General features: G+C 42.5%; 2 protein-coding genes across 12 annotated transcripts in view; one reads left to right on the top strand and one right to left on the bottom strand.

The window, feature by feature from the left end:
• The window catches only part of ATP6V0A1 (ATPase H+ transporting V0 subunit a1), an 81,156-nt gene that overhangs the window by 48,240 nt on the left and 9,656 nt on the right, over nt 1–23,260 (bottom strand). For 5 of the 11 annotated variants that reach the window (XR_007473677.1, XM_033410742.2, XM_033410741.2 and 2 more), the window contains exons 1-2: nt 7,432–7,567; nt 5,379–5,542 (exon numbers count right to left, since the gene is read on the bottom strand). Coding sequence is in view for 8 of the 11 variants with exons in the window: in XM_033410742.2 (XP_033266633.1) it covers nt 5,379–5,495 (117 nt within the window). In the remaining 3 variants the exon portion in view is untranslated. Of the gene's footprint in view, nt 1–5,378; nt 5,543–7,431; nt 7,570–23,260 lie in introns of those variants that run through there. The other 6 variants (XM_004282821.4, XM_004282820.4, XR_004478536.2 and 3 more) reach the window with 5 other exon arrangements.
• On the top strand, nt 14,287–15,317 carry LOC101277549 (nucleolar protein 56-like). Its single transcript, XM_033410744.2, has one exon. It carries the CDS (start codon nt 14,760–14,762, stop codon nt 15,315–15,317), a length of 558 nt encoding a protein of 185 aa, XP_033266635.1. The 5' UTR covers nt 14,287–14,759.

Consider the following 23,260-nt stretch of genomic DNA (forward strand, 5'->3'; position numbering starts at 1 on the left):
ATAATACATAATAGATACAAAGCATTTTGCCCTATTTCCTTATTAACAATAATCCCAATTTTGTTTACGGCAGCAACTGCTCAGCTGAAAAAAAAAGAAAACCACCACATTTCCCAGACTCTCCAGCAGCTACAGTATGCCATAATTTTGGCCAATGATAAATTAGCAAAGTCTGCTGAGGATTTCTGGGAAAGTTGTTTTCCTCCGTATGTAAGTACTTCCCCCTCCTCCTTGCACTTCTTTCTTCCTGTCTAGAATATGGAAGAAATGCTGGGAGCTGTGGTGGTCGTCTATAAGGACAAAGGCCAAATGCTCAAGGATGGCCAAAAAGAAACACAGAATGATCTTAGGACACTCATGACAGTGTGAAGCTGGGCTTCACATTACATGAGAAAAGTACACCCCTAACATTTGGGTCTTCAATTACATACAGCTAAACACAATCCTAACCAGTATTAGCTTGCTCTTACTCTTCATCCACACGTTATGTTATTGGGACTTCTCTGGTGGTCCAGTGGGTAAGACTCCGAGCTCCCAATGCAGGGGGCCCTGGTCGGGGAACTGGATCCTGCATATGTGCCACAACTAAGAGTCTGCATGCTGCAACTAAGAAGGCTGCATGCTGCAACTATGAGCCTACATGTCACAACTAAAAATCCCGCATGCCACAAGGAAGATCCCACTGCATGCCACAACTGAGACTTGGCGCAGACAAAATAAACAAATAAATATTAAAAAATAAATTAAAAAAAAGTTATGTTATTAAAGGTCCCAATGGATACAGTAAAATAAGAGAAAGAAAAGGAAAAGGATTTGAAAGAAACAGTTCACTCTCTGACAGTGCAGTAAAAAAGATTATATCAAATGTAGCAAAATGTTAACAACTGGTGAATCTACATTAGAGTATTTAGGCTTGAAATTTTTCAAGATAAAAATTTAGGAGGGGGCTTCCCTGGTGACGCAGTGGTTGAGAGTCCGCCTGCCGATGCACGGGACATGGGTTCGTGACCCGGTCCGGGAAGATCCCACATGCCGCGGAGCGGCTGGGCCCGTGAGCCATGACCGCTGAGCCTGCGCATCCGGAGCCTGTGCTCCGCAGCGGGAAAGGCCACAACAGCGAGAGGCCCGCGTACCGCAAAAAAAAAAAATTTAGGAGGGACTTCCCTGGTGGCGCAGTGGTTAAGAATCCACCTGCTAATGCAGGGGATGTGGGTTCCATCCCTCGTCCAGGAAGATCCCACATGCCACAGAGCAACTAAGCCCATGCGCCCCAACTACTGAGCCTGCGCTCTAGAGCCCGCGAGCCACAACTACTGAGCCCACGTGCCGCAACTACTGAAGCCCATGCGTCTACAGCCTGTGCTCTGCACCAAGAGAAGCCACCACAATGAGAAGCCTGCGTACTGCAACAAAGAGTAGCCCCTGCTCGCCACAACTATAGAAAGCCTGTGCACAGCAACAAAGACTCAACACAGCCAAAAATAAATGAAAAAAAAAAAATTTAGGAAAACAGAAAATACTGATAACAAAAAAAGAAAAATAAACTTTATATATATGACAAAATATACCAAAAACAGAGGGAAAAGATAAGCCACAGCCTGGAAGAAGTTATCAGTAGAGGATTAGAAAAAAGATTAGCTTCCAGAGTACATGAAGAACTTGAAAAAAAAATCCTACAGGTCAATACAGAAGACAAGCAAACCCAATAGAAAAACTTTAGGCAGATAATATAGACAGACATTCATGGAAAATGAAACCCATTATGTCCAATAAACAAATAAGATACTAAATGTACTAATCTAGAAAATGCAAATTAAAACAACAAGATACCACTTCACAACCATCAGACTGGCAAATTTCTTTCTGCCAGCGATGGGAGCATGAAGAGGTACATTCACTCTGAAGTTCACTCTGATAACATCTAACAGTTAGGGATGCACACGATGCTCAGCAGTGCGCCTCCTGGTTATAATCCCTGGAGCAGCAGCAGGTCCATGGAATCAATACCCTTTTCTTGTAACACTAGGACATCATTTGCCTTTTTCATTCTCATTCTCTCATGAGTGTTTCAGTGAAGTTTTCCAGAGGCTCATGAGATACATCACAGCAGACTGACTGCAGAAGCAAATGAAAATCCAGCTTTCTGCTAATTCAGACACTAAAAGATTTTCAAAAGTGTAAAAGCAATATCCCTCTTCTCGAAACTATTTTTTTGTTTTGGAAAACATAGCTACTTTTCATAAAAATGTTATGATAACATGTAGTAGGTTTATTATTATAATTTTTAAATGATTTAATAAGTAAATACTTCAAACATTTCTCAGTTTTAATTTCCAGTACAATAATATCGCTAACTGTAACTCTTATAAAAGCCCTCTGGGGTCCTCAATTTTTTAAGAGTCTAAAGAGGTCCTTAGACCAAAAAGTTTGAGAACCACTGCCCTGGAGAAACTATCACACGTGTATACCACAAGACATATATATGAATCTTCCTTGCACCACTGTTGAGCAAAGAATTGCAATCAACCAAAATGTTCATCAAAAGGAAAAAATGATAAACAGTATACTCTTACAATAACTATATAGCAATTTAAAGGAATGAACTAGCACTATCTGTATCAACGTGGTTAAATCTTACAAACATTAAATTTAAAAAGCCCTTGCTGAAGGATACACACAACATGAAACCATATACATAGTTTTAAAACATAAAATTATACTATATATTATTTAGTGATACATACATACATACACAGCAAAAGTGGAAAAAAACGACAAGGAAATGATAAAAGCAAAGATTGTGGAGATTACCTTTGTGAGGGAGGAGAGAGACATGAATGGCAGGGAAGAAGGATACACAGGAGCTTTCAATTATTTGTGGAATGTTTCTCTTAATTAGATAGTAGAAACATAGTTACAGGCATAACTCGTTTTACTGTATTTCACATTATTGCACTTTGCAGATATCACTTTATTTTACAAATTGAAGGTTCGTGGCAACCCTGCATTGAGGAAGGTTGATCAGCACCATTATTCCAACAGCATTTGCTCACTTCGTGTCTCTGTGGCACATTTTGGTAATTCTCTGAGTATTTCAAACTTTTCCAGTATTACATCTGTTATGGTGATCAGTGATCTTTTGATTGCAAAAAGATTACGACTTGCTGAAGACTCAGATGATGGTTAGCATTTTTTAACAACAAACTATTTTTTAATTAATATATGTACATTTTTTTTAAGACATAATGCTACTGCACACTTAATACACTACAGTTTAGTCTATAGCCTACAGTATAAACATAACTTGTGGGAATCTTAGTTCCCCGACCAGGGATTGAACCTGTACCCTCGGCAGTGAAAGCGTGGAGTCCTAACCACTGGACCACCAGGGAATTCCCAACATAACTTTTACATGCACTGGGAAACCAAAAAATTTGTGTGACTAGCTTTATTGAGATACTCACTTTACTGTAGTGGTCTGGAACTAAAATAAATATTCATTGTATTAGTCCCTATAATGTTTTGTATGACTGAAATACAACATAAGTAAAAGTTAAGAACACTGAATAGACACAATGGGTGTTAGGTAGGGAGACACCATAGTACCAGACAAAGGATTGCAAATTAAGGATGACTTAGGTTTGATTCAGGTTTCAAGTCTAGAAAACTGGAAGAATATTGATGCATTAGCTCATCTTTAGAAAGTCAGGATGAAGAAATAGTTTGTTAAAAGCCAAGGTGCTGGGATTTAGACATAACAAGCTTGAGAAGCAGAGATGACAAAAATCTTTTTTGGGGGGAGGTGGGATGGGGGGACAAAGGCCTTCTGAGCTATTTTATTTTATTCTTTTTTTTTTTTTTTTTTTTTTTTTGCGGTACGCAGGCCTCCCACTGTTGTGGCCTCTCTCATTGCGGAGCACAGGCTCCGGACGCGCAGGCTCAGCGGCCACAGCTCACGGGCCCAGCCGCTCCGCGGCACGTGGGATCTTCCCGGACCGGGGCACGAACCCGTGTCCCCTGCATCAGCAGGCGGGTTCTCAACCACTGCGCCACCAGGGAAGCCCTATTTTATTCTTTTTAATTGAAGTACAGTTAATTTACAATGTAGTGTTAGACAGAAATCTTAGAGAGTTGTTAATTCAGGGATGGTGTTTGGGAGGTCAGGACCAGAGACACAGATTTGGGATTCGCTGAGTAAAGATGTAAGATTTGAGGATAGATGAGATCACCAAAAGAAAAAAAAAAAAGTGATAGGGAAGATGTGGGTACAGAGAAGCTTAGCCAGAGAGAGCAAAGAAAAGAGTTTTGGGAACACTGACACCTATGGCAGGAGTAAGGAACATAAGAGAGTGGTTGGTGGAAGATAACAATGAGTTTTCAGAAAGGTAAGAAAAGGAACCAGAGTCAGGGAGGAGAACATTTGAAGAGAGTTGATATAAAAGAGTTCAAAGCGAATAGGGAATAAGACCACATCACTGGATTATATTTGTGCAATTTCGGCTCAGACTGAGAACTTCCTGAAAGCTTGCCAATTCCAGGAAGCCAAAACTGATTAATTCCACCCCTTTCTGACTACTCTTCTTTCATCCATCCATTCATTCCAACAAATATTGATTATCTTTTATGTGGGCACTAAGGATATAATAACGAATGTCTCTGTCTTCCTGGTGTTTAGATCACAGTAGAAGAGAGATCCTTTAATCAGCCAGTCGCACCGATGAATGGAAAATCACGACTATGATGACTGTTATAAATGAGAGGTACATGGAGCTTTGAGACTGCATCACGAGGAACTGTTACCTGCCCCCTCCTTTCAGCAGCGTAGATTGTGCCTTCAGATTGCAAGCCCCATAGGTCATACTTTTTTTATATTCTTAGACTGCCCATTTTCTTCTGATATCTCCTCCAAGTGCCCAGCATAATGCTTCAGAACAATGGGTATTCAGTATACGCTTACTTATATATATATATCTGTAACTGGATGCTTCAGATTTTGTAATAAATATGTCCTATTGTATGGAAGAGCTATGACACTTTTTTTAAAATACTGTACTGTGGGTGTTAAGGAGCCCAAAAGCAAAGTGCAAGCCTTGAACAGGTTAGTCTGGTGTCCTCCACCTGCATCCCAAGCAATTACCTTGAGAATGCTTAAGATTATTCTCAAAGCGGTAGCTAGTGAAAGTATGGAAGGATTGGCACAAAACATTCTCATCTCTACAAAGACAACTTGAAATGTACATTCTTCCAATAGAAGCCAGTGCTATAATGTTATTTTTGAAAATAAAAAGCAAAACGTTCGTCTTAAGGCAAATTGGCCATGATATGACAGGAAAAATAGAGTTCAGCGGTAATCAAGAAGCAGCCCCATAACTACTTACATCACGAAACTGAACCTTTCCGAGTTCTCCTAATTCACTGACACAACAATAAGCAGCTTCTGACTGTAGAAAAAGCTGGGCCAGGGTCATCTCCTCACTCCGGAAAAGCTCCCCCATGGCAGCAGAAAGGGCCGGTCAACTGAGTACCTGGATTTCTCTCCAACCTAAGGCAAAAAGAGAAAATTATATGACCTTGGAATTATCAAGAGGACTGAGAGCAAACAACACCCCAGGAAGCCTCTTCCGTTTTGCATTTCATTTCTTCCACTCTATGCTGACAGGTCTTTAACAACTGTTTTGACATCCTTCTTAGAAAGACAGAAAGGAGAAATTGCAACGGCTGTTACTGAATCTTCTCCCAAAGAGTGTCTGATGAACAGTCACTTCCTTTGCACTCGACGTCAGGATTGAATGACAATAATTTGGGACATCTCAATACATAAGAATGTATTCAGATTAAAAACAGAAACTGGGAATCCGAAACAGCTCTTTAAACACAATATTATGAGGCAGCTGACATTTTTTTTTCCTGTGTCAGGAAACAAACAGAAGAGACCTCGGTTACCCTGTCATAAAGCATGTCTCCGTTGCATCTAGTTTTCTATCCTCTACTGCTAATTTCTAACAGACAAAGTCCCAGGACTGCCCTAAAGGTACGGCTACCTTAAAGGGTTTAACTTTCCAAACTCCTCGGAAAACACCATTTTCTCCCAAAAGAATCTAAACACATAAGCATTAACTTAAAAAACAAAAACAGAAAAACACAGAAACAGCTTACACATTAAGCTCAATTTCAAGTCAAGCATGACAGGAATACATGGTAATGACAAAGCAATTTTAAGTCACAGAGAATAAGCTTTGGACCTCCGCAGCTTTCTGTTTCTTATCCCCACCTTCAAGATTAACTACATTCTTCCATCTGTTAAAGCTTCGCATGAATAAGCCAATAAAGATTTCCTTTTCAGTCGGTCTTACCGTTACCGGGTAGGAAAGACAATTGGCGCTATCAGTGGTCCTGAAACTGCAATTATTTATTCTCAATCAGCTATTGTAAGGCACAGGCTGTACAGAATCTAAACTCAACAAAATGTACGGTATTTTTAGTATCATGAGGGCATCCCTAATGATAGGTGAAACTGGCATCAAAGGAAGAGCTATTCTTCCGGAAGCCTGGGAGACATTTTGAGAAATCTGAATGACAAAACCTTTGTGCATTTGACGTTCAAGGCAGCAAAACCACGCATTCAGATATAAGCAAGAATTTCTCAAGAGATCATGTAGCTTGACTTTAAGACTGCCTACACCTGAATCATCCAGAACAGCTGTTAACAGATCCCACACTATCCTCAACAAGAATAGATTCCACAACCTCTAAACACATAAAATTATGCCAGATCAGCATAGTTCAGAGGCTGCCGATAATGACAGCCTCCAATGAGTTGCCTCCCTGTTTCTGTTCTTTAATGATTACAAGTCTCCCTAGAACATCTCTATCCCACTGGAACCAAAGAGAAAACTAAAAAGGCCACAGCACTTCGGGCGCGTGGGGGTCGCAAAAAAAAATATGAAGAAACAGTAATCCTGCGCAAGAGGAGTCCGAATAAAGTGTTCCCGAGCCCTGCCTCACGACTGTCATCCAGTCCTCGCCTCCTAACGAGCTGTTCGAATTCACCTGCCTCGTTTCCTGTCTACCTAGTGAGAAGGAGGAATTCTCTGAGCCCAGGCACACCTACCTCCCGGAGTGGGGAATAAAAGGTGATAAGCCTCAAATGGTGAGCCCCTTTAAGAAGCCCCCCGATTCTTCAGCCTACCCAATAACCTTCAGTTCCTCCACCTTCCACTTAGATGGGGTAAGGGATCGGGGCCTCCAAAAGGGAGTGAACCTCCTGTTTCTCTGCCCAGAGGAGGGGTGCCCGAAGAGGGGTGAACCCCCATTCTTCTGAGACCTGAAGCCCCTGCTAATTCCTTTGACAACCGAGGGGGCCGTTAGAAGGGTTTACTGTGCCCCTCGGAGGCCGCTTCCTGCCGCGCTGTACCTACAGCCCCAGCTCACCTCCGGCCGCAGGAAGGCCGCCGCCAAAGCAACCGCCGCAGACCAACGCCGCAGCCTCCTCAGCTCCCGGCAGCAGCACCTCGACGTGCGTGCGTCCGCAAAGCCCCGCCCCCGCGCTGCCGCCGGCCTCCTCCCCCACGATGACCTCATTGCCGTTGGCCAATGGGGTGAGGACTCGGCCGGAGGCCTCATTGCGGAGTCGCGGGGGCGTGGGCGAGACCCTGCGTGCTGACGCCATCTTGTTCCCGCAGCCTCGGCTGCCGGCCCCAGGAGGGCGGGTGTGTGGGGCGGGCGGTGCAGGTGCTCTAGGCCTTAAGTCCTTGAGCCCTTCAGAATCCTTTCTCACTAATATGTATCCTTGAGGCCAGGCTGCCTGCTTTCTTTATTTTCATACCCAAGGAATTAATTCACAACTTTTTCCTCCTCGAGGGAAGCAGCAAGGAGAGAAATTATTATGAAATGACTGGAGAGCTCGAGCGGAGCAATCTGCTCTGCGCGCGCGCGCACACACACACACACACCCTTTTTCCTTATTATGCAGGGGAGAAAATTTGAGCCCTAGAGTGGAGAACGACTTGCTAAAGGTACCAGATCCTGTAGAGGAGCCTTGATCAGGGGTCTCATTCATTTAAGAATAGAGAACCCCTCTTTAAAAAGGTATTTGCTTCAGTCCTTCCAGCAACTGTCCAGGTTCTATTTTTCTCCAGTTAACAGTGGGAGAAACTGTGGTGCTCCAAGGACAATGGTGCTTCAAGGACAAAGAACGACCCTGCGTGAAAAAGTGTCAGCGTTACACCCCCTACTGGACTCCTAATCGCCCTCCTCACCATGTTGCGATGGTTACGAAATTTGTGAGACCACCTGGGCGATGCCTACCTGGGCAACGGGACCTGTCCCAAGTAATGAAAGGCATATGCCCTGTCCCACTCCCACCCTAAGAAGGAACGTATATGTGCCTCGACCAATCAGTAAAGGGAATTTTCACCTCGGACCATTTCTTTTGTTTTCTGGCTATAAAAACTGAACAATAGCACATGTTGGGGCTTGACTCTCCCAGGCTATTAGGAAGTTGGCCGCTGTTCTGGCAGTGACCCTTCCCTCTAATAAATTCTATCTTCCTTACATTCTGCCTTGTGTCTGGAAATTCTTTCCCAACCCGCGTTCGGACCTCGTCAGGAACCTTATTAGACCAGGTGTTGTGAAAGTTAATTTCGAATCATGTTTGATGGATTCCTGTGCGCCCATTTGACCACTTAAAAGTTTTCTATTCCTCAAAATTTGTAAAAGAATAAGTTTTAAAAAACGCGTTAAGTGACGTCTACCTATTATTTATAAAAACGCCTTTCTCAACTATTGATGTCGATTCCCTTTTCTTGCCCTTCTTTTAAGGAAGAGTGGGGATCCCAAGTTGTTTGTCATAACCAGAACCGTATCAGGAAAACTCAGAAAACTGGTTATTCATAATTCATGGGTGGTGGAACCCTACTGAGATTCAAATGTAATGACGGAGATATGTCTACCTGGCAAAAACATCATCAATCTTGCTTTACCAGCCTAAAGGAAATAATAAAGGGCAAATACCGACGTTTAATTTGCATTTTTCATCTCACATTGTGAATGAAGATATAACGACTTCATTACGATTTTGTTGAGAAGTAGCACCTTGGAGAGCCCCAGGCCCTCCCTTTCCCTGTGAGCTTAATTGCTCCCTAGTTCTCTCAACTTTCCCCGCAAGGCTGATAGGGTTCCACATTAGAAAGCCTGCCAAGTTTTATAAACTATTACACAATGACTCATTTCCTTCCTTTGAGACTTAAAAGAAAGTTACTTTTTAACCTCAGGGTCAGCTGCTCGCTAACCACAAATTTTCATACTCTTACCTTTAAGACAGCCTTTCATCTGGACTCATATCAGTGCCCTTGAATTCCCTTTATTCACGGCTTCCTTGAAAGTATATTCTCTCGGAGCTCCTTTTCTGTCTCCTTTCATTTCCCACCATCAATCTTTCTCCAGTGTTCTATTTCTTTTCCCTCCATGCTCTCTTCCTTGGAAGTCTTGCCTATTGTCAGGCTTAAATGTCTATGTGTAAGACATACCTATTTTTCTACCCACCTCATTCCTCAAGGCTCAGAAATGGAATTTCAAGCTGCCTGAATAATGCCATTCAGGCAATAAACGTTTGCTGAGGCAGTCTGCTATATCGGAGAAATGGTGCTAGGTGCTGGAGATAGTAAAATGAAACAGACACTCTTCCTACCCTAGAGGAGCTCACAGCTCAGGGAGAAATAAAGTTCCAACAATTATGAGAGAGAGAGAGAGAGAGAGAGAAAGGTGAGATGAGATTAATACTTCCCATGTGCCAGGCAACTCTTCTAAGTGCTTTATAAATATGAACTCATTTAATCCTCACAACAGTACTAGGAGGCAGACACTATTATTGTCTTCATTTAACAGATGTTATGGTGAAATTGAGGTACACTAATCTGCCAAAAGTCACTCAGCTAATGAATAGCAGAGCAGGATTCGGACTCAGCCAGTTAGGCCCCGTTTCTTGTGCTCTCGAGTACTGCACTGTTCTGACTCTGCTAAGAGTGCTGTCTCTGAGTCCAGCCCGAATTCAAATCTTGGTCTGTCATTTAACATCTCTCACTTTACGACTCTCTAAGCCCTAGTTTCCTCTTCTATAAAATAGAGTTAATAATAGTACTTGCCTTATATGTTTATTGTAAGGAAGAAAAGGAACTTAGTACACGCTTGGCACTCAGTCTGCATTTAAAAACTGTTAGCCATCATCATCATCATTATTATTGTTGAGATACAAAACACTATATCTCAGTATTGGACCTGAGGACATCAGAAAAGTTTACAGGGAGGTGGTGACACGAGTTTTGAAGACTTAGAGCTCTCACTGAATAAAAACTGTCTCTTCCTCTGAGATCCTTAATCCTGCTAATGGCATCATTGTTTTCCTAGTTACCCAGGCTCCAAGCTTAAGCCATCCTTTTCTTTCTCTCTAACATTGTTTACTTTAACACAAGCTAAATTAACACAAGTTGGATATTAAAACATCTCTGAGAACAGTTTCTACTATTTATATTGTGAAAAATCAAGCAACCACTCTATAATTTGTAAAAATTTCACTTTCAGTTGGATGTTTTCTTCTAATAATTGTCTAAGAATGTCCAATTGGCCAACATTATGTGTTGAGTTTTCTCTTTTTTTTAAATTTATTTATTTATTTTGGGCTGCGTTGGGTGTTTGTTGCTGCGCGCGGGCTTTCTCTAGCTGCGGCGAGCGGGGGCTACTCTTCATTGCGGTGCGCAGGCTTCTCATTGAGGTGGCTTCTCTTGTTGTGGAGCACGGGCTCACTGCAGAGCACAGACTCTAGGCACGCGGGCTCAGAAGTTGTGGCTTGCGACGTCTAGAGCACAGGCTCAGTAGTTGTGGCACACGGGCTTTGTTGCTCCGCGGCGTGTGGGATCTTCCCGGACCAGGGCCCAAACCCGTGTCCCCTGCATCGGCAGGTGGATTCTTAAGCACTGTGCCACAGGGAAGCCCTTGAGTTTTCTCTGGAACAAAATTTGTATAGAGAGTATAAAACTTTAAATAAGTAAGAATAGATATTAAGCTTAAAAATAAATCTGCCCTAAGTCTGTCTTCTGAGGTTTGTACAGAGGCCTAGAAGGTTTGTACAGGGTCAGTAGTGAGGTCCTTGTGGCAGTGTGTTCTCCTTTTTTTTTAAAAATTGGAGTATAGTTGCTTTACACTGCTGTGTCAGTTTCTGCTGTACGGCAAAGTGAATCAGCCATATGTATACATATATCCCCTCTGTTTGGGATTTGCTTCCCTTTAGGTCACTATAGAGCACTGAGTTTTTTTGGTTTTGTTTTGTTTTGGCCGTGCCCTTCAGCATGCGGGATCTTAGTTCCCCATCCAGGGATCGAACCCGTGTCCCCTGCAGCCGAAGAGCAGAGTCCTAACCACTGGACTGCCAGGGGATTCCCCCAAACACAGTAGTTTCTACCTGATTTTTCTCCCCTAGCATTGAGCCTACTCATTCAATGCTAAGTACCATTTCTTGAATGAATAGTGAATGGGTAGATGATCCTGAAAGAAACGGGGACCTCCTAATAGAAATCTACTATCAACAAAAGAACACAGCTATCAGACAAAAAGGAATATGATCACATCCTGCATTTTTTCTGTCCCCTTTGTTTTATGGACTTCATTATCTGTGGGGAACAGAGTTCGTGACAGATGCTTGTATGCTTGTGACAGAGATATGAGGGAAAGTTTCCAAGCAGAAGCTAGAATCAGAAACTGTGTGTGAAGTCAGTGAAAACTTTTACAGAGTCATCAAGTTCAGTACACTAATACTGCTGATGCTTGTATTCCAGGTACAGTTCCCAAAGTTATTCTACATTGGAACATTCCTATAAGGAAAATACTCTAACTTCAATGATGAGCACTTTTTTGGGGGGTGGGGCTCATCCTGTGGCATGCGGGATCTTAGTTCCCCGATCAGGGATCGAACCCAGATCCACGGCAGTGAAAGTGCCAAGGCTTTACCGCTGGACCAGCAGGGAATTCCCCAATGATGGCTACTTTAATAAATAGCTTTCAGTCATCAAAAATCCATCATTCCTTCAGCAAACATCTATTAAGTGCACACTTTATACCAGGCATAATGTTAGAAACTGGAAATGCAAAGAGGAACAAGGAGCTCACAGTCTATCAGGAGAGACAGACAAACAACTAACTGTGATATAACATACATGATATAGCAGCAATTGAAGTAGAAGTCTATGTAAGCCCAGAGAAAAGAGTTACTAATCCTGTTTGGTCTTGCAGGAGGCTTTAAGAAGACATGACATTTGCGATGGGTATTAAGGGATTAATAGAAGTTTGTTCAGAGGAGGAGGCAAAGGCTAACAGAACAGAGATAGTACTAATATCAAACTAAATTCAGATGTTGTCTTCATCACAGTCATCAAATACATCAACTTAGCCCAAAACTGACTAAAATATTTTGATACAGAATAATCAGGCATTTATGTTGATTTTATCTAGAGTTACCTGTATGCTTCTCTAGGGAAGAAATAACTTGTGCTTATGCTTTTCTGTAATTTGAACAAGTACAGCATATGTCCAACAAGATCCAGTATAAACAGGTTGTTACCACACAGCCCTAGAAGACGTGAGAAATTCCGTATGAGGCGTAGCCTCTAATATAATTCTGGGTGTCTAAACTGAGCTATTTCTTAGCATCTGTGAAAATGTCTAAACAATAGTTACAAAAATCAGTTCTATTACCGAGACAAAAGAGAGCACAGAGGCAATGATCTAACCAAGTCTCAAAAAGTTACAAGAATTGTCACTGTAGTGACATGACTAAAACAAATGGTTTTTTCCTCCTTTTTCTTCCTTGCTTTTTTAGTTTGAATGAATGCACAGCAATTGTCTAAATTTCCACCAGTGAAAGGTCACCTCATGTTTGCTCATCCAACTTAGATTCCTAGATGGGAGTGTTAAAGTTAAACCAAGTGTTTTGAAAAACATATTTGCTCATGTCTTTTTCTGCCATACGCTTCCTGTATTAATTTCCTAGAACGGCCATATGCATTACCACAAACCGAGTAGCCTAAAACAACAGAAATGTATTCTCTCATAGTTCTGGAGGACAGCAGTCTGAAATCAAGGTGTCCACAGGGCCATGATATTTCTAAAGGCTCTAGGGAAGAATCCTTCATTCCCTCTACCTAGCTTCTGGTGGTTGTGCAAAATTCTTGGCATTCTTTGGCTTAGGGATACATCACTCCAATGGCCGCCTTCAACTTCACATGGCATTTTTCCTTCTGTGTGTCTGTAACTGCATCCACATTTCCCTCTTCTGATAAGGACACCAGTCATTGGATCAGTGCCCACCTTAATCCAGTACGACTTCATCTTAACTTGCCCATATCTGCAAATATACTGTTTCCAAATAAGGACATATTCACCTATTCCAGGTGGACATAAATTTGGGGGGAATACTATTTAACCCAGTACACTTCCCTTACCAATTTGGGGAAGGAAATTTTGCTCTGCATAATAGTGTAAGCAGTTAGCAGCTAAAATTTTGATTTAAAAGTTAATTCTGGGCTTCCCTGGTGGCGCAGTGGTTAAGAATCTGCCTGCCAATGCAGGAGACATGGGTTCGACCCCTGGTCCAGGAAGATCCCACATGGCGAGGAGCAACGAAGCCCATGTGCCACAGCTACTGAGCCTGTGCTCTAGAGCCTGCGAGCCACAACTACTGAAGCCCGCGTGCCTAGAGCCTGTGCTCCACAGCAATGAGAAGCCCGCGCACTGCAACAAAGAGTAGCCCCAATTTGCTGCAACTAGAGAAAGCCCACACGCAACAACGAAGACCCAACACAGCCAAAAATAAATAAATAAAATAAATTTATTTTAAAAATTAAAATTAAAAATAAATAAATAAAAGTTAATTCTGCTTGTCTACATTCATTGAGGTGACAGCAGTGCAGTGTAATGATCATATGTGTCCCGTCAAATAATTTTTTTGTTTTTCCCTTTTATATCAAAATGAACTCTAATTCTTAAACTATTCTACCAAAGATCTGATTTGAGTGTTGGTTGAGAGATTTCTCCTGCACAACCTTTAGGTGACCCGGCATGACCTTGACCATTGTTCTTGAAATACTGATTAGCAGTTTGTCTCCACAGAAACATGTAATTACTTTTGCAGTTTCACTCTGAGTTCCTCAACATAACACTGTGGTTTTACTTGCAAAGCCTGTCAATGTTTCAAATAAAAGTCTTTAAGTAAAAATCCATTCATAATAGATCTTGAGGCTCCCTTTGAAGCTCAGGCAATGTCAGCTTCCTTTAGCTCTGGTAATGATTACATCCACGAGGGGATATGAATGAGACTAAGGCATGTGACATTTTATGCAACCCTTAAGACTCTTGTGACCCACACGAGGCAAAAAGCCTCTTAACTTGTGGGAGTTAAGAATGCCATGGATGGCCAGTCCTGGTGTCTGAGTGATTCCCTGGGCCCAGCACAGGGACCAACTTTCCAGAGCCCTGAAGACAACACCCCAAAATATGGACTCATTTTCCACTCTACCTTCATTGGCTGAGCAGCTTCCAAGAACAGAGGCCGCATCTCCCGATACCTGGCAAACAAATGCAGTATTGCCTCACGAACTGATTGCTTCTCAGAGGTACCTACCAGTGTATTTGGGGAGAAGCTTCGAGAACAAGTTGAGGAGCGGCTGTCCTTCTATGAGACTGGAGAGATTCCACGAAAGAATGTGGATGTCATGAAGGAGGCAATGGTTCAGGCAGAGGAAGCGGCTGCTGAGATTACTAGGAAGCTGGAGAAACAGGAGAAGAAACGCTTGAAGAAGGAAAAGAAAAGGCTGGCTGCGATTGCCCTGGTGTCTTCAGAAAACAGCAGTAGGACCCCGGAGGAATGTGAGGAGACAAGGGAAAGACCCAAAAAGAAGAAAAAGCAAAAGCCCCAGGAGGCTCCTCCGGAGAATGGAATGGAAGACCCATCTGTCTCCTCCAAACCCCAAAAAAAGAAATCTTTTTCCAAGGAGGAGCTGGTTAGTAGCGATCTTGAAGAGACAGCTGGCAGTGGAAGTCTTACCAAGAGGAAGAAATCTTTCCCCAAAGAGGAACCAGATAGTGACCCTGAAGAGTCAGGAAACAAGAGGGTCCCCAAGAAAAAGAGGAAATTCTATTCCAAGGAGGAGCCTCTCAGCAATGGACCTGAAGAGGCTGCTGCCAGTAAGAGTAGCAGCTCCAAGAAAAAGAAAAAGCTCCGAAAACTATCCCAGGAAAATCAGAATGGACATTTCCCTAGTAGGGCATAAATTACAGAGATATTTCCCAACCCATCCCCTATAGCCCAATAAAAATAAAAACAAATTCACGAGTCAAAAAAAAAAAAAAAAAAAGAATGCCATGGAAAGAGGCTTCTTAAAGAAATCAAATTGAGAAAACTGGAGATGGGAAGGATTGAGTGTCAGAGAGCAGAGACACCTCTCTGTGACATTAGACCTGAAGTATTTGCCCAGGTAAACAAGAAACTAGCTCAAGATTTCTGAAGTGGAGAATCTAGCAAATGCTTCTGTATTGAGTTTCTAGTGACTTGGAGATAGGAGGTGAGATCTGTAGTAAAGAAATACATGGGAAAATTCCAGTAGGTTCATTGAATCCGGTTGATTTAATGGTCAAGGGATAGATTCACCTTGAACTTTTGTATTCTCACTGCTTATCTTGGTGCATGGCTTCGATATACACTTAATATATTTTTTTATAAATTAAATTTTAAAAAATACATAAATTTATTTATTTATTTACTTTTGGCTGCGTTGGGTCTTCGTTGCTGCGCGTGGGCTTTCTCTAGTTGCGGCAAGCGGGGGCTACTGTTCCTTAGGGTGCATGGGCTTCATTGCGGTGGCTCCTCCTGTTGCAGAGCACGGGCTCTAGGCACACGGGCTTCAGTAGTTGTGGCACGCTGGTTCAGTAGTTGTGGCTTGTGGGCTCTAGAGTGCAGGCTCAGTAGCTGTGGCACACGGGCTTAGTTGCTCCATGGCGTGTGGCTTAGTTGCTCCATAGCATGTGGGATCTTCCTGGACCAGGGCTCGAACCCGTGTCCCCTGCATTGGCAGGCGGAGTTTTAACCACTGACCCACCAGGAAGCCCCTACACTTAATATTTTTGAAAGAAAGAAAGCAAAACTGGGAATTTCTTTTCTATTCATTTATTTATATTTTTTTAACATCTTTGTTGGAGTATAATTGCTTTACAATGGTGTGTTAGTTTCTGCTGCATCACAAAGTGAATCAGCTATACGTATACATATATCCCCATATCCCCTACCTCTTGCGTCTCCCTCCCACCCTCTGTATCCCACCCCTCTAGGTGGTCACAACGCACCAAGCTGGTCTCCTTGTGCTATGTGGCTGCTTCCCACTAGCTATCTATTTTACATTTGGTAGTGTATATATGTCCATGCCACTCTCTCACTTAGTCCCAGTTTACCCTTCCCCCTCTCCATGTCCTCAAGTCCATTCTCTACGTCTGTGTCTTTATTCCTGTCCTGCCCCGAGGTTCTTCAGAACTTTTTTTTTTAGATTCCATATATAAGTGTTAGCATACGGTATTTATTTTTCTCTTTCTGACTTCACTCTGTATGACAGTCTCTAGTTCCATCCACCTCACTACAAATAACTCAATTTCGTTTCTTTTTATGGCTGAGTAATATTCTATTGTATATATGTGCCACATCTTCTTTATCCATTCATCTGTCGATGGACACGGGTTGCTTCCATGTCCTGGCTATTGTAAATAGCACTGCAATGAACACTGTGGTACGTGACTCTTTTTGAATTATGGTTTTCTCAGGGTATATGCCCGGTAGTGGGATTGCTGGGTCGTATGGTAGTTCTATGTTTAGTTTTTTTAAGGAACCTCCATACTGTGGAATATCTTAACTTGTGACAAACTGGTGCAGGTTATTTGCAATCACGTACTTCTTTAAGGCTGGAGATTGCTATGCTTTACACTTCAGTTGTTTTTGTTTTATAAAAGCAGCTTACCAGGCTTTTGTGGTATTTTCAAGGAGGGAGAATGGTGGGGAAGAAAGCCTGCAGGAAATTTGTAGGGAGGATGTATAAGGGAGTCATCTTCAGAGGAGAAATTTTTTTTAGGGGAAGCAGAAAGTTATCCAAGAGGGAACCTTCAGTTGGATATTGCCTTGAGCTGTATTTCCATTACAAGTTTCTTTTTGCTTAGAGTTTTAGAGATTCTGAATACAAGTGAACAATTATTCCTGTTTAAAAAAATATACTTTGGGCCCTTAAAATTTTCTGGCAATATGAATAGCTATTGACAACACTGCATTTGAGTAAAATCTGCGAAGTAAGTGAAGTTTAGGAGCTTTTCAGTCAACTTCTATATGCCTCTCTTCTATTTTTTCATTCAGTACAAGGTTTTGTGCTTGATATGACCCAGGCCTAGATATAGGAAATTGGACAAGGCCCTAACCTGAAGGAGCTCATAATCTGTAATACAATACGGATTTTATTAGTAATATATAGATAGTCCTATGGATGCACTGATAAAGGTATCACTAAGTATGCTTTGAAACCTTTACAGAGGAGGGCTTCCCTTCCCTGGTGGCGCAGTGGTTGAGAGTCCGCCTGACGATGCAGGGGACACGGGTTCGTGCCCCGGTCCGGGAAGATCCCACATGCCGCAGAGCGGCTGGGACCGTGAGCCATGGCCGCTGAGCCTGCGCGTCCGGAGACTGTGCTCCGCAACAGGAGAGGCCACAACAGTGAGAGGCCCGCGTACCGCAAAAAAAAAAAAAAAAAAAAAAAACCTTTACAGAGGAGATGAAATTTGAGTTGTCTTAAAGGATGAGCACGTGTTTGCCTGTGAACAGACTATGAACCTGGTCTGTTCTCTGCCTGCATTGGTAGTGATTCCACCACTTCTCTGCAAATTGTTTCCTTCAAGGTCACAAAAAGATCAATCTTTTTTTTTTTTTTTCATATATAGCATACAGCAGTGTTAACTAAATTCATCCTGTTGTACATTACATCCCTAGCACTTATTTATCCTATAACTGAAAGTTTATACTTTTGACTGCCTTCATCCAGTTCCCCCTCCTTTCACCCCCCCACCTCTGGTAACCACAAATTATTTTTGTGGTTCTATAAGTTTGTTTGTTTTTGAAATATAACTGACCTACAACACTCTGTTAGTTCCTGTTACACAACACAATGGTTCGATAGCTTAGTATATTTCAAAATCATCACCACGATAAGTCTAGTTAGGATCTGTCACCATACAAAGATGTCACATCATTACTGACTATATTCCCCACGCTACATTTCATAGCCGTGACTCATTTATATTGCAACTGAAAGTTTGTTCCTCTTAATCTCCTTCACCGATTTCTTTCCTCCCCATACCGTCCTCCTCTCTGGAAACCACCTGTTTGTTCTCTGTATCTGTGACTCTGCTTCCATTATATTATGTCTGTTCATTTGTTTTGTTTTTCAGATTCCACGTATCAGTGAAATCACACAGTGTGTGTCTTTCTCTATCTGACTTATTTCACTTAGCATAATGCCCTCTAGGTCCATCCATGCTGTGGCAAATAGGCAAGGTTTCGTTCTTTTTTATGGCTGAGCTATGTATCTATATATATCTATATAGAGATATCAAATATGATTGACATATATATATATATATATCTCACATCTTCTTTATCCATTCATCTATTGATGGGCACTTCCATATCTCGGCTATTGTGAATAATGCTCCAATGAACGTAGGGGGTGTGATCTTTGCTAACTAGTGTTTTCATTTTTTTCAGATAAATATCCAGGAGAGGAATTGCTGGATTGTGTGGTAGTCCTTCTTTTTTTTTTTGGCCGCACTGCGCGGCATGTGGGATCTTATTTCCCTGACCAGAGATTGATCCTGTGCCCCCTGCAGTGGAAGCTTGGAGTCTTAACCACTGGACAGCCAGGGAAGTCCCTATTTTTTAACTTTTTGAGGAATCTCCACACTGTTTTCCATGGTGGCTGCATTTACATTTACATTTCCACCAGCAGTGCACGAGGGTTCTCTTTTCTCCACATTCTCACCAACACTTGTTATCTGTTGCCTTTTTGATAATAGTCATTCTCACAGGTGTGACATGATATTTCATTGTGCTTTTGCTTTGCATTTCCCTGATGATTAGTAAGCTGAGCAAATATGTTCTGACCCTTTCTCTCTCTTCTCCTTCTGGGACCCCTATAATGTGAACGTTAGTAGGCTTGCTATGGTCCCAGAGATCTCTTAATCTGCCCTCATTTATTAAAAATTCTTTTTTCTGTTCAGTTTAAGTGACTTCCAGTACTCTGTCTTCCAGTTTGCTGATTCATTCCTCTGTATCATCTAATCTACTGTTGATTCCTTCTGGCATATTTTTAAAATTTCAGTTATTGTTTTCTTCATCTCTAGTTGGTTCTTCTTTATATTTTCTAACTCTTTGTTAAAAATTTCTAACTTCTCACTCTGTTCATCCTTTCTTCTCCTGAATTCTTTTTGTTTTATTTGGCTGTGCGAGTTCTTAGCTGCAGCACGTGGGATTTTCGTTGCTGAGTGTGGGATCTTTAGTTGTGGCATGTGAACTCTTAGTTACAGCATGCATGTGGGATCTAGTCTCCTGACCCAGGATCAAACCCGTGCCCCCTGCATTGGGAGCTCAGAGTCTTAGCCACTGAACCATCAGGGAAGTCCTCCTCCTGAGTTCTTTGAGCAGCTTTGAGCATCAGCCCGGGGGTACTGGGCTACTGTCAGCCTGCTGGTGTGTGGAGCTGGTCCTGGGGTCTCTGACTGCAGGGCCCTGTGGGTCCCAGAGTTGGTGTTGGCCCACTGGTGGGTGGGGCCAGGGCCCAGGGGTCCTGGGGCTGGTGCCTGCTCATTGGTGGATGAGGCTGGTCCTGGGGCTAGTGCCGGCCCACCGGTGTCAGGGCTGGGTCCTGGGGCATCTGGGGGTCAGAGGGTCTTAAGGAAGCTGGCCTGCTGGTGGGTGGGTGTATGTCTTCTTCTGGCTAGCTGTTTGGTCTGAGTTGTCCCAGTACTGGTGTGGACGCACTGATGGATGGGTCGAGGTTCTAGTGCTAATTAGCTAGAGAGAGGATTCCAAAATGGATCTTACCAGCACTGCGGTCCTCATGGGAGAATGAGTTCCCAAAATGGCTGCCGCCAGTGTCTATGTCCACGGGGTGAGTTACAGATGCCTCCTGCTTCTCTGGGAGGCTCTCCAGGATCAGCAGGTGGTTCTGACCCAAGCTCCTTTCAAATTACTGCTTCTTCCCTGTGTCTTGGAGGGTGTGAGATTTTGTGTGCACCCTTTAAGAGTGGCGACTCTATTTCCTGCAGTCCTCTGGCTCTCCCAAAAGTAAGCCCCGTTGGTCTTCAAAGCCAAAAGTTCCAGGGGCTCATCTTCCCAGTGCAGGAACCCTGGACTGGGGAGCCCAGTGTGGGGTCTGGACCCCTCGCTCCTTGGAGAGAACCTCTGCAATTGTAACTATCCTCTCATTTGTGGGTCACCCACCCAGGTGTATGGGTCTTGACTATACTGTGTCTCTGCCCCTCCTACCCGTCTCACTGTGATTCTTTCTTTATATCTTTAATTGTAGAAGATCTTTTCTACTAGTCTTCTGGTCTTTCTCATCAATAGTTGTTCTGTAAATCGTTATAATTTTGGTCCACCCATGAGAAGAGGTGAACTCAGGGTCTTCCTACTCTGCCATCTTGGCCACTCCCCTCTCATGTTTTTTTAATTAATTAATTAATTATTTGGCTGTGTTGGGTCTTCATTGCTGCACGCGGGCTTTCTCTAGTTGCGACGAGCGGGGGCTACTCTTTTTTTTTTTTTTTTTCTTTTTTGGCTGTGTTGGGTCTTGGTTTCTGTGCGAGGGCTTTCTCTAGTTGTGGCAAGCAGGGGCCACTCTTCATTGCGGTGCGCGGGCCTCTCCCTATCGCTGCCTCTCTTGCTGCGGAGCACAGGCTCCAGACGCACAGGCTCAGTAGCTGTGGCTCACGGGCCTAGTTGCTCCGCGGCATGCGGGATCTTCCCAGACCAGGGCTCGAACCCGTGTCCCCTGCGTTAGCAGGCAGATTCTCAACCACTGCGCCACCAGGGAAGTCCAGGGGCTACTCTTCATTGTGGAGCGTGGGTTTCTCTCTAGTTGTGGCGTGTGGGCTTGGCTACCCCACGGCATGTGGGATCTTAGTTCCCCGACCAGGGATTGAACTCGCGTCCCCTGCATTGGAAGGGGGATTTTTAACCACTGGACCACCAGGGAAGTCCCTGTCTGGTTTTCTATATCAGCGTTATACTGGTCTCATAAAATGGGTTGGGAAGGATTCTCTTCTACTTTCTAGGAAAGATTATGTAGAATTGGTGTTAATTCTTCTTTATATGTTTGGTAGAGTCTCCACCAAAACCATATGGACCTGGATATTACCTTTTTTTTTTTTTTAGACTTTTACAAAATAAATTTCTTTACAGTTATAGAATTTTCCAAACTATCTATTTCATATAGGGTGAGTTCTGGTAGTTGGTACTATTTGAGAAATTGGATTATGGAATATTTACTTAATCTCAAAATATCACGCTACAAAATACACATGACAAAGAAGAAAAGAGTAACTTTATACTGGAAAAGTCTGAAAGACATCACCTTAACTGATCAAAGTTAACGGTACGAGCAAAAGGCATCAAAATTTTGTACCACCTGATAGGATACAATGAAAAGAGCACAGCCTCTTTCATGCTATTCCTGCCAAAGGTAAAATCCAAAATCCAATCGTGAAAAAAAAAAAATCAGAAAGCCCAAATTGAATAATCTTGTACAAAATAATTGTCCTGTAATCTTCAAAAACATCAATGTTATGAAAGTCAAAGAGAAAATGAGGAACTATTCTCGTGATTGAAGGAGACAAAAGAGATGTGACAACTAAATTCAAAGTGTGATCTTAGATTGGATCATTAAGCTATAAAGGACACCACTGGGACAAATGATGAAATTTGATAGGTTGCTGAAAACCAGACGGTGGTATGCATCAATATCAATTTCCTAATTTTGATGGTTGTACTGTGGTTATGTATCCGAATGTCCTTGTTTGTAGAAAATTCACACTAAAGTATTTGGGGGGTGATGGAACATCAGGATGCCAATTTACTCTCAAATGGTTCAGAAAAAAATAATCTTTTTGTACTTAAAAGAAACTTTTCTGTAAATTTTAAATGATTTAAAAATTTTGTAGGACTTCCCTGGTGGCGCAGTGGTTAAGAATCCGCCTGCCAATGCAGGGTACACGGGTTAGAGCCCTGGTCAGGGAAGATTCCACGTGCCGCGGAGCAACTAAGCCTGTGTGCCACAACTACTGAGCCTGCGCTCTAGAGCCCGTGAGCCACAACTGCTGAAGCCTGTGCGCCTAGAGCCCGTGCTCCACCACAAGAGAAACCACCACAATGAGAAGCCCGCGCACCGCAACGAAGAGTAGCCCCCGCTCGTCGCAACTAGAGAAAAGCCTGCGTGCAGAAATGAATACCCAATGCAGCCAAAAATAAACAAATAAATTAATTAATTAAAAAAAATATTTTTTTTGTAAATTACAGAAAAAAAGTTTCCAGACAGCCTCTTTCCATTTTGATCACTCTATTATTCTAGGGCTCCTAAACATTGATGGATATATTTTACTTACGCTTGTGCTGGATATCATCTACTCATTTGGAAATCTTTATACTTCTTATGCATCTGTTTCCTTCATGAGATTATTAAACACCCAAAGGACATAATTTTGCCTCTGTTTCCTTTATATTTCCTTGTGGTATCAAGTAGCTGCTCTTAATAACCACTTGTAAACACTAAAGGTTTTGGAGCATGAATTATCTGAATAGTTGAATTGCCTCTTTCAATTTAAGCCCATGCAAAAAAACTAAATCATATCTCTTAAGTCATATGATGGATCCAGGAACCAAGTCTGTGCTGACTGCTCTTTCACACCAATCAATGGCCCCTGGGATTCAAAGAAATATGCATCTTGGTGGAAAAATGAGTCACTCCACCAACGCACAGCTGGACTCTCACACCAGACCACAATGGAAATGTGGAAATCTGAGTGGAGCACAAGGGATCTACATGTAACAGGAGTTCACACTCTTCCTGTTCTGTTACATTGTGAAACGGAAACATTGTTTTCTGGGAAAAGAGCCAGATTCCACAAATGAAATGGT

This window comes from Orcinus orca, chromosome 19 (genome assembly GCF_937001465.1).
Source record: "Orcinus orca chromosome 19, mOrcOrc1.1, whole genome shotgun sequence".
In the NCBI taxonomy this organism is placed as follows: Eukaryota; Metazoa; Chordata; class Mammalia; order Artiodactyla; family Delphinidae; genus Orcinus; species Orcinus orca.